Raw genomic sequence first — 11,444 nt, 5'->3', positions numbered from 1 at the left:
TGGATGGGGGCCTTCAAATCTTGACAAATTTTGGGCAAAATGTGTGATGAGCTCGAGAGGAAGAGGGGAAGAACAGAGAGGAGAGGGGAAAGGGGAAGAACAGAGCGAGCTCGGGTGGACGAATGGTTTATGTAGGACGACCTTTAGTACCGGTTCGTGCCAAGAACCGGTACTAAAGGTGCTGGAGGGGGCCCAGACTGACAACATCCTGCCACCACTCTCATTAGTATCGGTTCGTGGCACGAACCGGTGCTAAAGGTTAGCCACGAACCGGTACTAATGAGAGCGGCCCGGCTAGCCGTTGGAACCGGCACTAATGTATACATTTGTGCCGGCTCAAATACAAACCGGCATTAATGTGCTTCACGTTTGACCCTTTTTCTACTAGTGCTAGTGATATTTATTTGATATTGTGAATATTTTTTCAACAATTTTGGTCAAACTTGACAGACAAAACTTATATGAGGACTAAGGAGGGAGCATTGACGAAGATTCTAAATTTCTTGAAGATCCAAGCCCCCTCCGGGCATGTCCAATACTGGACTCTTAACAAGGCGCTTATGAAGAAAAATAAATAAATACCACAAAATAGAAAATTCCTAATCGCCCAGCTCCCAATGCATGGCGCTAACTCCATAGCCTAATTACGCAACCAGGGGTGCTTGATTTAGCCAAGAAAAGGGCCAAGCATCGGATGCCAGCCTTTGCGTCGATGCCACACTTGACACTGGGATTTGACGGCCCAACCGCTAATCAGCCGGGAACTCGATGGGATAATGATCCTCGCGCCTGTATAAGCGTCCAGCGTTGGACATGCCCTCTTAGAGGAGGTGCTTAGATAAATAAACCAGATTTTTTTAAGTACCGGTGCTTATTTGTACAGGGTAGACGCTTAACTAAGTGTCTCTCTTATAAAAATAGGTACCGGTGCTTCAGAAAATCTCAGTTTATTTTTCTAAGCACCCCTCTAAGCATCTCCATTGTACAAGGCCTAATGCCAAGATGGCATCCGAAGGCGGGGGAACAAAAAATTCCTTGCGACGGTTGTTTGCGTTCCTTCAGTACCTGGTGGCGGCAGCTCCTACTTACAAGAGACGGTACATAAAAAGATACTAGATAGTATGACGTGCTTGCTGCATGCACTGTACCTGTGATCGACATCTATGTGATGTCTAATGTGTCAGATATAAGGGAAAGTGCTCATGACAGGACAACCATTAACGCCCCAATTTTTCTATTTTGACGAAAAATATTTTGATTCATTAAACAAAATTACATATGCACATACATGTAAAATAGTTCATAGCGTATTTGCAAAATATGGTCATTGTATATTCAAAATATATTTACCATGTATTTGAAAATTATTCATCGCATATTCAAAATTATGTATTTTATGTTTAAAAAATATACACATGTATTTAAGAAATATTCATTCTTTGTTAAGAAAATGTTAATCATGTATTTTTTTAAATCACCATGCATAAAAAATATTGATCATGTGTCTGAAAAATGTCCACCGTGCATTAAAAAATACTCGCCAGGTTTCAATAGAATTTTAAAATATCACATGTACATTTTTATTAATAGAAATAGGAAAAGAAAAAATCAAAATCAAAATCAAAAGAAGAAAACCAGAGGAAAAAAAATCAAAACAATTCGTAATAAATCAAACATTTCATTAACGGCACTCGGCAGGCCTGAATTTATGTGGACATGGAAACAGGCTATCCCGTTTTGTATTTTCCATCTTTATTTTTTACTTTTGCCAAAAAAATGTTAGTTTTATTTAGAAATGCCAAAAAAAAACTGTTCCTATGAATTGAATCGTAGACTTGACACTGATGCTCGCATTTTTCTGGATTTATTTCAGACTTTCTGTAAATGTTTAGATGCCCTCGGCGTTTTTTTTTTTGAGGGTAGATGCCCTCGGCGTTGGCCTGACCAGCCAGAGATAAACTTTTATTTTGAGGTTCACCAGACATAAACTTGGACGATATTTGGGTAAAATAAAATAAAAATCTGCCCGTATACGGCTGTTGGTGAAATAATTGAGATATTGTTAGGCCCTACGAGGCTCCTGGTACGGGCTGGAGAGCGATACGGGCCGACCTCTCAGCCCATCACACCGCCCTAAGTCGCCGTCGCTCCCTTCTAGAAAACACGTCGATGCCGCCGCCGCCGCGCCCCCTTTCCAGAACACGGAACCGTCGCCGTCGCACGCGCCGCCGGCCGCGCCGCGAGCCCGGTTTCCCCACGCCCCGCGGCATGGCGCGCAACAAGGTACGCCGCCCCTCCTCCGCGACTGGTCTTGGTAGTAGCAACCACGGGCCATTTCTGCCGGCCGCCTCGGGACAGACGCGGTCGCCTTGGATCGGATCCCCTCCTCCCTCCCCCGTCGTCCTAGGAAGGAGGAGGCACGTGGCTTCTGAGCCCTACAAGGGGAATAGAGGGGGGAAGCCTTATTTCCCATCGCTCATGTGTAGATTCAGTAGTGTTTTACTGCCGCAGGCTGTACATTGTTGTTGCGTTACGCTGACGGCTTTGATTCGCCGATTGCCGTGCAGGAGGGGCTGGTTCTGCTGCTGGATGTCGGCCCGTCGATGCACCGGGCGCTGCAGGAGGTCGAGAACGTCTGCACCACCCTCGTGCGCAAGAAGGCAAGCAGCACGATGTCTCCATCCGAAAATTTATGATTGACCCAACCCAATACAAATGCAAGCGTCCGTAAATCTGCCGTTGGGGCTAGCTGACCGCCTTTGTTTTTTGTACTCTGCAGCTGGTTTTTCATAGGAGCGACGAGGTTGGCGTTGTCCTGTTTGGAACTAAAGGTATAACTGATCCTGCATTTGTGGTAACAGAACTTTGCGTGTACATTGCGACTTCAGATATTGCGGGTCGATCATGTGACTAACTTCCTACTTATCAGTTTTGCCCTGTTAACTAGAAAGCCTTTTCTTGTTTTCTTGTTATACTCTACAGCATATAGGTTTTAATGCAATGGTGAACAAGTGTATTTATGATTCAGAATGGAAAACAATCAAACTAGTTATTGTTTTCCTCCTTAGCATGCATCTAGCCTTTGGGGAATATTTGTTCTGAATGCACTATATTTAGCTATGCCATCCCAGTGCTTGAGTCCTGAACAACATCCAAGAACATTGTCTGGGACTCGCTTGCATTCTATGCTTCTTAAAATTAAAAACTGTGCTACTTAAACTTTTTTATTGATGTATGTATGCAGAAACACACAATGACCTCGCGAGGGAACTTGGGGGCTATAAGCATGTGCTGGTTAAGCACGATATTAAAGTTGTTGACGAAGAAACAAAAGATGCCCTTGAAAATCTTCCTAAGGGAACTGCCCCTGGTGACTGTATCCATAAATAACATATGTGTTTATGTCTTTTCAGTCTAATGTTTAGAGAGCCATCTGTTATTACATTTGCTTACTTTCCATGATCAGCACGTCACACATGTTTTGAGCTCCTCTTCTTTTTTACTTTCTAAGGTTTTTTGTAGTTGTCTACGCTTATGTGTGCTACTAGTTCATATCCCCAGTTGAAACATAAAGTAGTTCTTGATCCCATCATCTTAAGGTGTTTGCTTGTTGAGGAGTTCCCTCTGTTGTTAGTTTGACATCCATTAATTATAACTAAAACTTGGTTCCTTATGTAGCAGGTTCTCTTTCATAATTCACTTGCAGCTTCTGTAGTTCCTCCCCCTTGTTTTTACAAGGGAATTACTTCTTTTAGTTACCATATTGTTGATGTGCGCAATGTGGCCTTGTTATTATATTTTCGTTGATTATGATAAAGTTCAGTTAGTGGAATTCCTTGACTAAAGCAAGTTCTGGATGCTATTGTTGTTGGTTTGGATATGCTGATAAAGAGATTCGGAGATACCAAAGCAAAGCAACGTCTGTGTCTAATCACCGACGCACAACATCTGCTAAGGGATCCGCCCCAAGGGACAAAAGAAGATCAGGTGGACACTATTGCAGACCAGATGAAAAAACATGATATTAAGATGGACTGCATTGTTTTCAGGGAATCTGGGGTTCAACACAATTCTGTAATGGATGAAAATGACCGATTATTATATCAATTCAGAGATAGGTCCGTGGCAAAGGTAGTCCAGGTTGACACCCCGACAGCACTCTTAGGTGCTCTCAAGACAAGAAATGTACTCCCAGTTACTATCTTCAGGGGAGACCTGGAAGTGAGCTCCACTTTTAAAATCAAGGTGAGATGTTTAAAAATTCGTACAATATTTCTGTCAGTTAAACAAAGTCTACAGTAGTCAAATATTACTGATTCAGTTTGCAGTTTAGTTTGACATCGCTATCTCATTAGTGTTCCAGTTGGTTGACAACGGTGTTTCTACTTGATGCCTTGTGAACAGGTGTGGGCCTATAAGAAAACATCTGAGGAGAAATTCCCCACTTTGAAGAAGTATTCTGATAAGGCTCCTCCAAGTGATCAGTTTGCCTCGCATGAAGTCAAAGTGGATTATGAGTACAAAAGCATTCTAGAACCAGACACAGTTGTTCCACCAGATCAAAGAATCAAGGGCTATCTTTATGGTCCTCAAGTTGTTCCTATATCATCTGCTGAGTGGGAGGCTGTGAAGTTCAAGCCAGAGAAAGGTGTGAAGCTTCTAGGTTTTGCAGATAGATCCAGCATACCACGGTATATTGGATATCCTTCAACTTGGCATCTGGCATTATATCTATTAAGCTTCAGCATTATTGTTATCTTTGAAACTAATGAGTTCGATACACCTAGTCCTTCAGTTGTACTATTTTGCCAGTTAATAAGCTGAAACTTTTCCTTGTTCCTTTATATGCCATCGTTTTGAGGCATAGAAATTGCAACCATTTTACCACGTGCATTGTGATGGGGGCATAAATATTCTAGTAGGTTATCCCATGATTCACCTGCCCATGTTAATGTGTTTGTATAAAAAAGTAGGATTATATTTGGTAAGCACTTATGGGTTTACCAAAGAAAACATAATTGATGCGGTTTTCAGGCAAAACTGGTGGAAAAAATCAGAGATGTCAGGAAAAAGAATCAAAACGAGAGTAGGTTGGACAAACAAATGGTTGACTGAACTTTATTTTTTTTAAGTATAGGAGAGATTTGCTAGGAGCCTAGAAATACATCCTGTCTTACTACCCTTGCCTCCTTAGTGACCACATATTATAGGAACGTTATTCTTGGCTACAATCGTGAGAACTAATTAATTGGAGGAAACTTCTGCGTTTCTTTCTTTGTTATTCATGATTATTTCAAGTTTCATGATGCCACTTATTTTGAAGACGTTGCAAACCAGCAAATCCATTTTGCTGCTATTGTTGGGTAAGCATCTGGTAAAATCCCAACTTGTGTCCATCTCAGAAAAATTCTCAACTCATCAGTGAGCTGCACACTATCTTTGTTGTATTGCAATTTTAACTTAAAAACCCATATTACTGGTAATTTAAGGCAGTCCCCTTTCTACTTGACAGGTCCTATTTTATGAAAGATGTGAACTCCTTTGTACCTGAACCGGGAAACACAAAAGCAATTGTTGCAGTCTCTGCCTTAGCTAGAGCAATGCAAGAAACGAACAAGGTTGCAATTCTGCGATGTGTGTGGAGGCAAAATCAAGCGAATGTCGCTTTTGGTGTGTTGACACCTAACATCTCATCAGTGAACAATGTGGTATGAACTTCATTTGTAACTCGCAATTGATGGATTTTATGGGTGGCTATTTTTTGAAGCAATTGATGGGTAACTACGAACCTGTTCAAGCAATTGTTTACTGTGTCTTGCAGCCAGATTCCTTTTACTTCAATATACTGCCTTTTGCTGAGGACATCAGAGATTTTCCGTTTCGCTCCTTCAGCAGCCTGCCACCATCATCACAGCCTACTGAAGAACAGCAGGAAGCGGCAGATAACCTAGTGAAGATGTTAGACCTTGCACCACCTGGAAGGGAAGAGATCCTCAGGCCTGATTTCACACCAAATCCCATGTTGGAGGTTGAATACTGCAATTTACTAAAAGAACTATATATTTTTTGTTATTTGTTATTTCTTAGTATATGCCTTTTCCCCTCATCTTGTTTAGTGATGCACACTTGCTATTTTTCAGTTCTGAGGTGGTAGCTTTTTTTCTGGACTGTTAACATATGAAAGTCGATTCTTTTATTCCATATCATTAGTCACCCAAGTTTAATGAACAAGCCAGTACGAGCAATATTAGAACTTTGGGCACAATAAGGTGCAATTTAAAGATGAAAGGTCCTTTGACTAACAAAGAGACTTGAAATACAGTTATCAAATAACCTGTAACAAATATGATACTCCCTCCGATCCAAAATAACTGTCGTGGTTTTAGTTCAAATTTGAACTAAAACCACGACACTTATTTTGGATCGGAGGGAGTAGTTGAATCCTTTGTTCCATATCATTTGTCACCCAAGTTTAATCAACAAGAGAGTATGAGCAATATTCGAACTTTAGGCACAATAAGGTGCAATTTAAAGATGAAAGGTCCTTTGACTAACGAAGAGACTTGAAATACAGTTCTTATCAAATAATCATACATATCTGGAATGTCATTGGGACCTTGTGCATCGGGGTTTACCTATGTTTCGGTGAGCCTATGCTAGCAATTTGCTTTTATCCTTTGCCTTCTCATTTGCTTCTTAGTTGTACTATTTGATGATTGTGTATATATATCTCTTGTTTCATTGACTACGGTTCTGTTGTTCCCCTTCAGAGGTTCTACAGCTACCTTGATCTGAAGTCAAAGCAGCCAGATGCAAATCCACCACCGCTCGATAGCTGTCTAAGGAGGATAACCGAGCCAGATCCTGACGTCATTAATTATCGAGCACCGTTAATCCAAAATTTAGGCAAATCTTTCGAACTGAAGGAGAACCCCAAGGTTAAGTATTGACATTTCGTGTTAAACTTGATTCAGTAATTTGGTACTCAACTTCAACATTAACTTGTCTGATTGATCGCAGAGAAAGAAAGCCCGGACACAGGAGAGATTAGCTTATACTGACCCAGATGATCAAGCTAAAAGTTCAGAAAATAATGCAGAGAAGGCTACGGCGGCAGATGGTCAAGCTAAAAAGCCAGAGGATCCTTATGCAGAGAAGGCTAGGGCGATAGAGGTTCTGTTTCCTTCAACGGAGAAGGTTGGGAAGATTGGAGATGCAAATCCTGTTAAAGATTTTGAAGCCATGCTGGCAGAGAGATCTAGCTCAACATGGGTTCAGAAGGCAATTGAAGAGATGAAGAAGTACACGACCAATTTGGTACAGAATTCTCTTCAAGGAGATTATTACGAAAAGGCACTCGAGTGTTTTGTTGCTCTGCGGAAGGCCTGTATAATCGAACAGGTAACCCTCACTCCCTATGGTTATTTACTTCAGTGTATAGTAGTCAGGTGTAGCATAGCCGCATAGGTCCTATGTTTTATTTAAGAGTAAGAGCATGTGGACATAGTTAATTTAGACATGCCTGGTCAGCACGCATCTAATCTGTCATTTGTTCTTAGGAGCCGGAGGAATATAACCAGTTTGTGATTAAGCTTTATGAGAGACTGAAGAAGGTGAATGATGTGGTGAAATTCTTTCAGCTTCTTTCATCCAAGAATGTTTTGCTTATATGCAAAGAAGAAGCGCCTGACAGGTATGGAAACCCCTACACGTCTCTACTGCAGATAATTCGGTTAACACGATCCTATGCTTCCTATTCTTACCATTAATTTCCCCCATCTATTTGCACGCAGCGATGTGACTGAAGAGATGGCGAGGAGCTTCTTCATGAAAACCGAAATATCCTCTGAGTAGCATGGGTCTGGTTCCTCAAGGCATTGCCAGTAGAAAATTCTAACTGTACCACGGCTCATGGTTCATGTTCTGAAGCTCTGGTCATGATATGGTATCTGATTTGATGGTGTGGCAGACGAGTTGCGATGAACACACTATCATCTAAGATATTGTTTTGGATTCCCAGTATGTATGTTAATTCGCAACCGTCATGAAAGGGAAAATGCTACTAGTGGAATTTAGAAATCCTCTGTTTCTAGTCCCAGGTTGCGACGGCCGTCGTACCCGACGTACCTGTCCTAAATACCATTTTCTTTGGCTGCCAGGATCAATTTTCAGTGATTACCAAGTCACTGAAACAGTAGCATGGGTTTGGGTGGCATTGTCAGTAGAAAATTCTAACATCAGTTTAGCTGTACCACGATGGTTCATGTTCTGAAGCTTGGTCATGATATGTGATATGATCACATGAGTCGCGACGAACACGCCATTATCAAAGCTCTGTTTTGGAACCCCCAGCATGAATGTAAATTCATGACCGTCGTGAAAGGGGAAATTCTAGTGGAATTTAGAAGGGCAATCTAATCTCAGCATTCAATTTGTTATCTTAGAGTAAACATCCCAGCAGTGTTTAGTGACACCAATAGAGCACATATAACAGTAATCTTTGCCTCAGGGAAGAAGTGCTACCCCCCTCATTTATTCAATCTGGGATAGCATAGCATACACAAAAACAAGCTCTGCATGGAACCCTCTTCCTGGCTAACTAGTTTCAGCCAGTACAACATTTCATATCTGTATTTAGAGTACAACAACAACAAGGTGAGCACCCAAAAAGCTATTCAGGCAGGGACATGGAGGCGGATCCGTGCCGTCGTCGTTCTAAGAATCCTTGTCTGTCACGAGCTTGTCGATGAGAGACGCGGCGTCCTCCACCGTCCTGATCTCCTGGGCGCTCGATTCGTCCACCGTGATGCTGAATGCCTCCTCCAGGCCCATCACGATCTCAACCTGCAACATTGTTTGCAACAGGATCCAGCACTATGTTATGAAGAATACCGAATAACAAATGAAAATGGTTCTATATTATGGAATAATACACAAGAATAGCAATTCATAATTGGTTCTACATTATGGAATAATAACACGCAAGAATAACATATGAATTGGTTTTATATTTTGGAAGAAGACACAAGGCTGTAAAAAAAAGGTCAGATCGAATTCACTGAAGCTAACATGTATGGTGTTGTTTCCAGCTTTTCTAGAGTAGGCTGATGAAGTTGTAGCTCCATGTCACCGGTTAGTCGAGGGGAGGGATTTAGTTACCGTGTCGAGCGAATCGGCGCCGAGGTCGGCGAACTTGGTCTCCCCGCTTACGACGGTGTCCTCGGCGACGGCCAGCTGCTTCTTGACGATCCCGCACACCTTGTCAATGGTGTCCTGCTTGGCCTGTCCAAGGATTTTGGAAACTCAGAGCGGATCTTCAGTGACACATCATCATCAGACAAAGCACTACTAGTTGAGAGCATTCAGAATGAATGAACTTGGTGGGAGATGGATACTCCTTGGAGCATTTTGCTGCGGGGTGCTGCCCGTGCGCTAGCTAGTGCAGGCAGTCATGAGCATGGAGATGGAAGAAGAATGCAGGAGTGTGTGTGTGAGTGTATACCGAGCAAGCCAGGTGGAGGAAGCGCTTCGCCGGAGCCGACCGGATCGAGATCGACGGGAAGCTCTGCTGCCTGGAGAAGCACGCCGTGACGGCCGCGCTCCGGCGGCTGCCGCTGCTGCTGCTTACCTGGAGCCGATGCGCGGGGAGGACGGCCGATCCGGCGGCGGCGAAGAGGGCGGACATGGCGGCTGAATGAGCTAGCTGAGGCACGGCACGATGGAGGTGGGAGCTAGGCTATAGCTAGGTGACGGGAGGAATGAGCCGCGAGCTGCGGGTGCGCGTGTGTTTTATGATGGGGCGGTGGCGGGGACGGCGAGGCCGCCTCGGTTGTATCGACCCACACACACCGGCCTGGCCTGGGCTGGGCTGGCCTAGGGATCACCGTTGTCCGTCCCGTCCCTTCTTGCGATTACCAAACAACGCCGTAGCACGCACCACCCTTGGATTCTTCTTCTTCATGACCTCCCGCACACACGCTTGGCGGCCGGCCGCCGAATGAATGTGTGTACATACGTGTGGTTCACCATGTATGTGCTCGTGTACTCTTCATTCTGGGGCGTGTTTGGTTGCCCGCATCCCGGACGTAATTTTATACCGTTTGATGGTATGCGAGCATTGTTAGGCCTGCATATATAGCACGCTTCTTAAAAGCATCACTTAATTAGCAATAGCCGCCAGGAACGGTCAAATCAACAGTTTTCGCTCAGCAAGACTCTCATCGTGCAAGGAGGGGGGTATGCAGCGCCGAGCTCATGCAAGCAATGAGATGTGTGTGTCCTAGATTTTTTTTCCATGGAGTAATTGGGCCACCTCCCGCCGATTGCCTCGCCCTATTTAGACCCCTTCGACTCACCGCCCGAACCCCCGCCACCATTCCCCCCCCCCCCCCCCCCCCCCTTTGATCCTTCCGTCCCGGGTATCTTCTTAGCAGACGAGCAGGTAAGTGGCGCCATCTCCTCCGGCCGCCGGCGGCTGCGATCCTTTTTCCTTCTCTTTTCCGAGTTGTTCGCCCTTCCTCCTCCCTGCTCCTTCGATGATTGTAAGTTCAATCACTCCCCACCTTGGAGCTTAGATATGTCAGCATGTGGTAGAAGTAGGTCTGCAGGTAGTATGGCAGTTTATGTAAGTATTGCTTCATGATGTTGTGTGAGGATGTCGTAGATCAGATGTTAGTGGTACTGTTTTGGTGGTACGATAGACTTTTCCGTTTCAGCGGTGATGATGGTCATGTTCTTGTGGTAGATTTAATTGTTTTCCATGTCGGTTCCAATGCTACTATGGCAGATGTGGTACTATGTTGACCTTGATGGTCGGTCCATGTGCCGTATGGTAGATGTGGTAGTTAGTTGAACTTCATGATCCGTCCATGATAGCTTGCTACGTATGCTTGTGTGTTGAGCTTGGTGATCAGTCCATCTGTAGCATGCTAGCACCGTAGATGAATTGTTTTTGTTCAATTCTAGGACATCACTATAACACTATTGAAGACCATAGTCAAGCTATTGCTATGTCCGATACCTAGATCTTTCTTTCTTACTTGAGGACTCCCGGCCGATGGCTCTTGATGCAAAAGTACTTGAGGGGCCTGCGGTACTATATTTGATGCCTGCAACAACTACTAAGGCGGTTGTTGAGGCTAGAAAGGCACAAATGAGGGGGGCAATGAAGGGAGCACAATGAAAGGTCATTTCTGCTGCTGGCTTCTAGAATAAGCCGAAATAAGCTGCCCCCTACCCTGCTTTTTCTAGAAGCTCATCCAAATTTATTGTTTTAGAAGCCTACTAATTCAGACTTGACTAGTAGGCTTCTAAAAAATATATTTTTGTCTGGGCTTCTAGAATAAGCTGGGTAGGGGTAGCTTATTCTACAAGCCCAGAAAAACCAGCAAAATAATTGGTCTGAAATGGCAGCATTTCATGTCCACCTTCATCCTGAAAGAGAT

The 11,444-nt window shown here is 43.7% G+C and overlaps 2 protein-coding genes across 2 annotated transcripts; one reads left to right on the top strand and one right to left on the bottom strand.

The window, feature by feature from the left end:
- The first annotated feature begins 2,082 nt into the window (after positions 1 to 2,082).
- LOC123114443 (ATP-dependent DNA helicase 2 subunit KU80) lies at positions 2,083 to 8,079 on the top strand. The gene is made up of 12 exons (XM_044535925.1): positions 2,083 to 2,283; positions 2,568 to 2,660; positions 2,780 to 2,831; positions 3,245 to 3,376; positions 3,851 to 4,245; positions 4,405 to 4,691; positions 5,513 to 5,708; positions 5,822 to 6,028; positions 6,771 to 6,938; positions 7,021 to 7,401; positions 7,560 to 7,693; positions 7,794 to 8,079. Exons 1-12 carry the CDS (start codon positions 2,170 to 2,172, stop codon positions 7,852 to 7,854), a joined length of 2,220 nt encoding a protein of 739 aa, XP_044391860.1. The 5' UTR covers positions 2,083 to 2,169; the 3' UTR covers positions 7,855 to 8,079.
- A 400-nt stretch (positions 8,080 to 8,479) lies between these two features.
- On the bottom strand, positions 8,480 to 9,892 carry LOC123114444 (acyl carrier protein 3, chloroplastic). Its single transcript, XM_044535926.1, has 3 exons — positions 9,503 to 9,892; positions 9,160 to 9,282; positions 8,480 to 8,844 (listed from the first exon to the last, which is right to left on the bottom strand). Exons 1-3 carry the CDS (start codon positions 9,683 to 9,685, stop codon positions 8,716 to 8,718), a joined length of 435 nt encoding a protein of 144 aa, XP_044391861.1. The 5' UTR covers positions 9,686 to 9,892; the 3' UTR covers positions 8,480 to 8,715.
- Between the last annotated feature and the right edge of the window lie 1,552 nt (positions 9,893 to 11,444).

This window comes from Triticum aestivum, chromosome 5B (assembly GCF_018294505.1).
Source record: "Triticum aestivum cultivar Chinese Spring chromosome 5B, IWGSC CS RefSeq v2.1, whole genome shotgun sequence".
NCBI classification, from domain to species: Eukaryota; Viridiplantae; Streptophyta; class Magnoliopsida; order Poales; family Poaceae; genus Triticum; species Triticum aestivum.
This window is presented reverse-complemented; position numbering and strand designations above follow the sequence as displayed.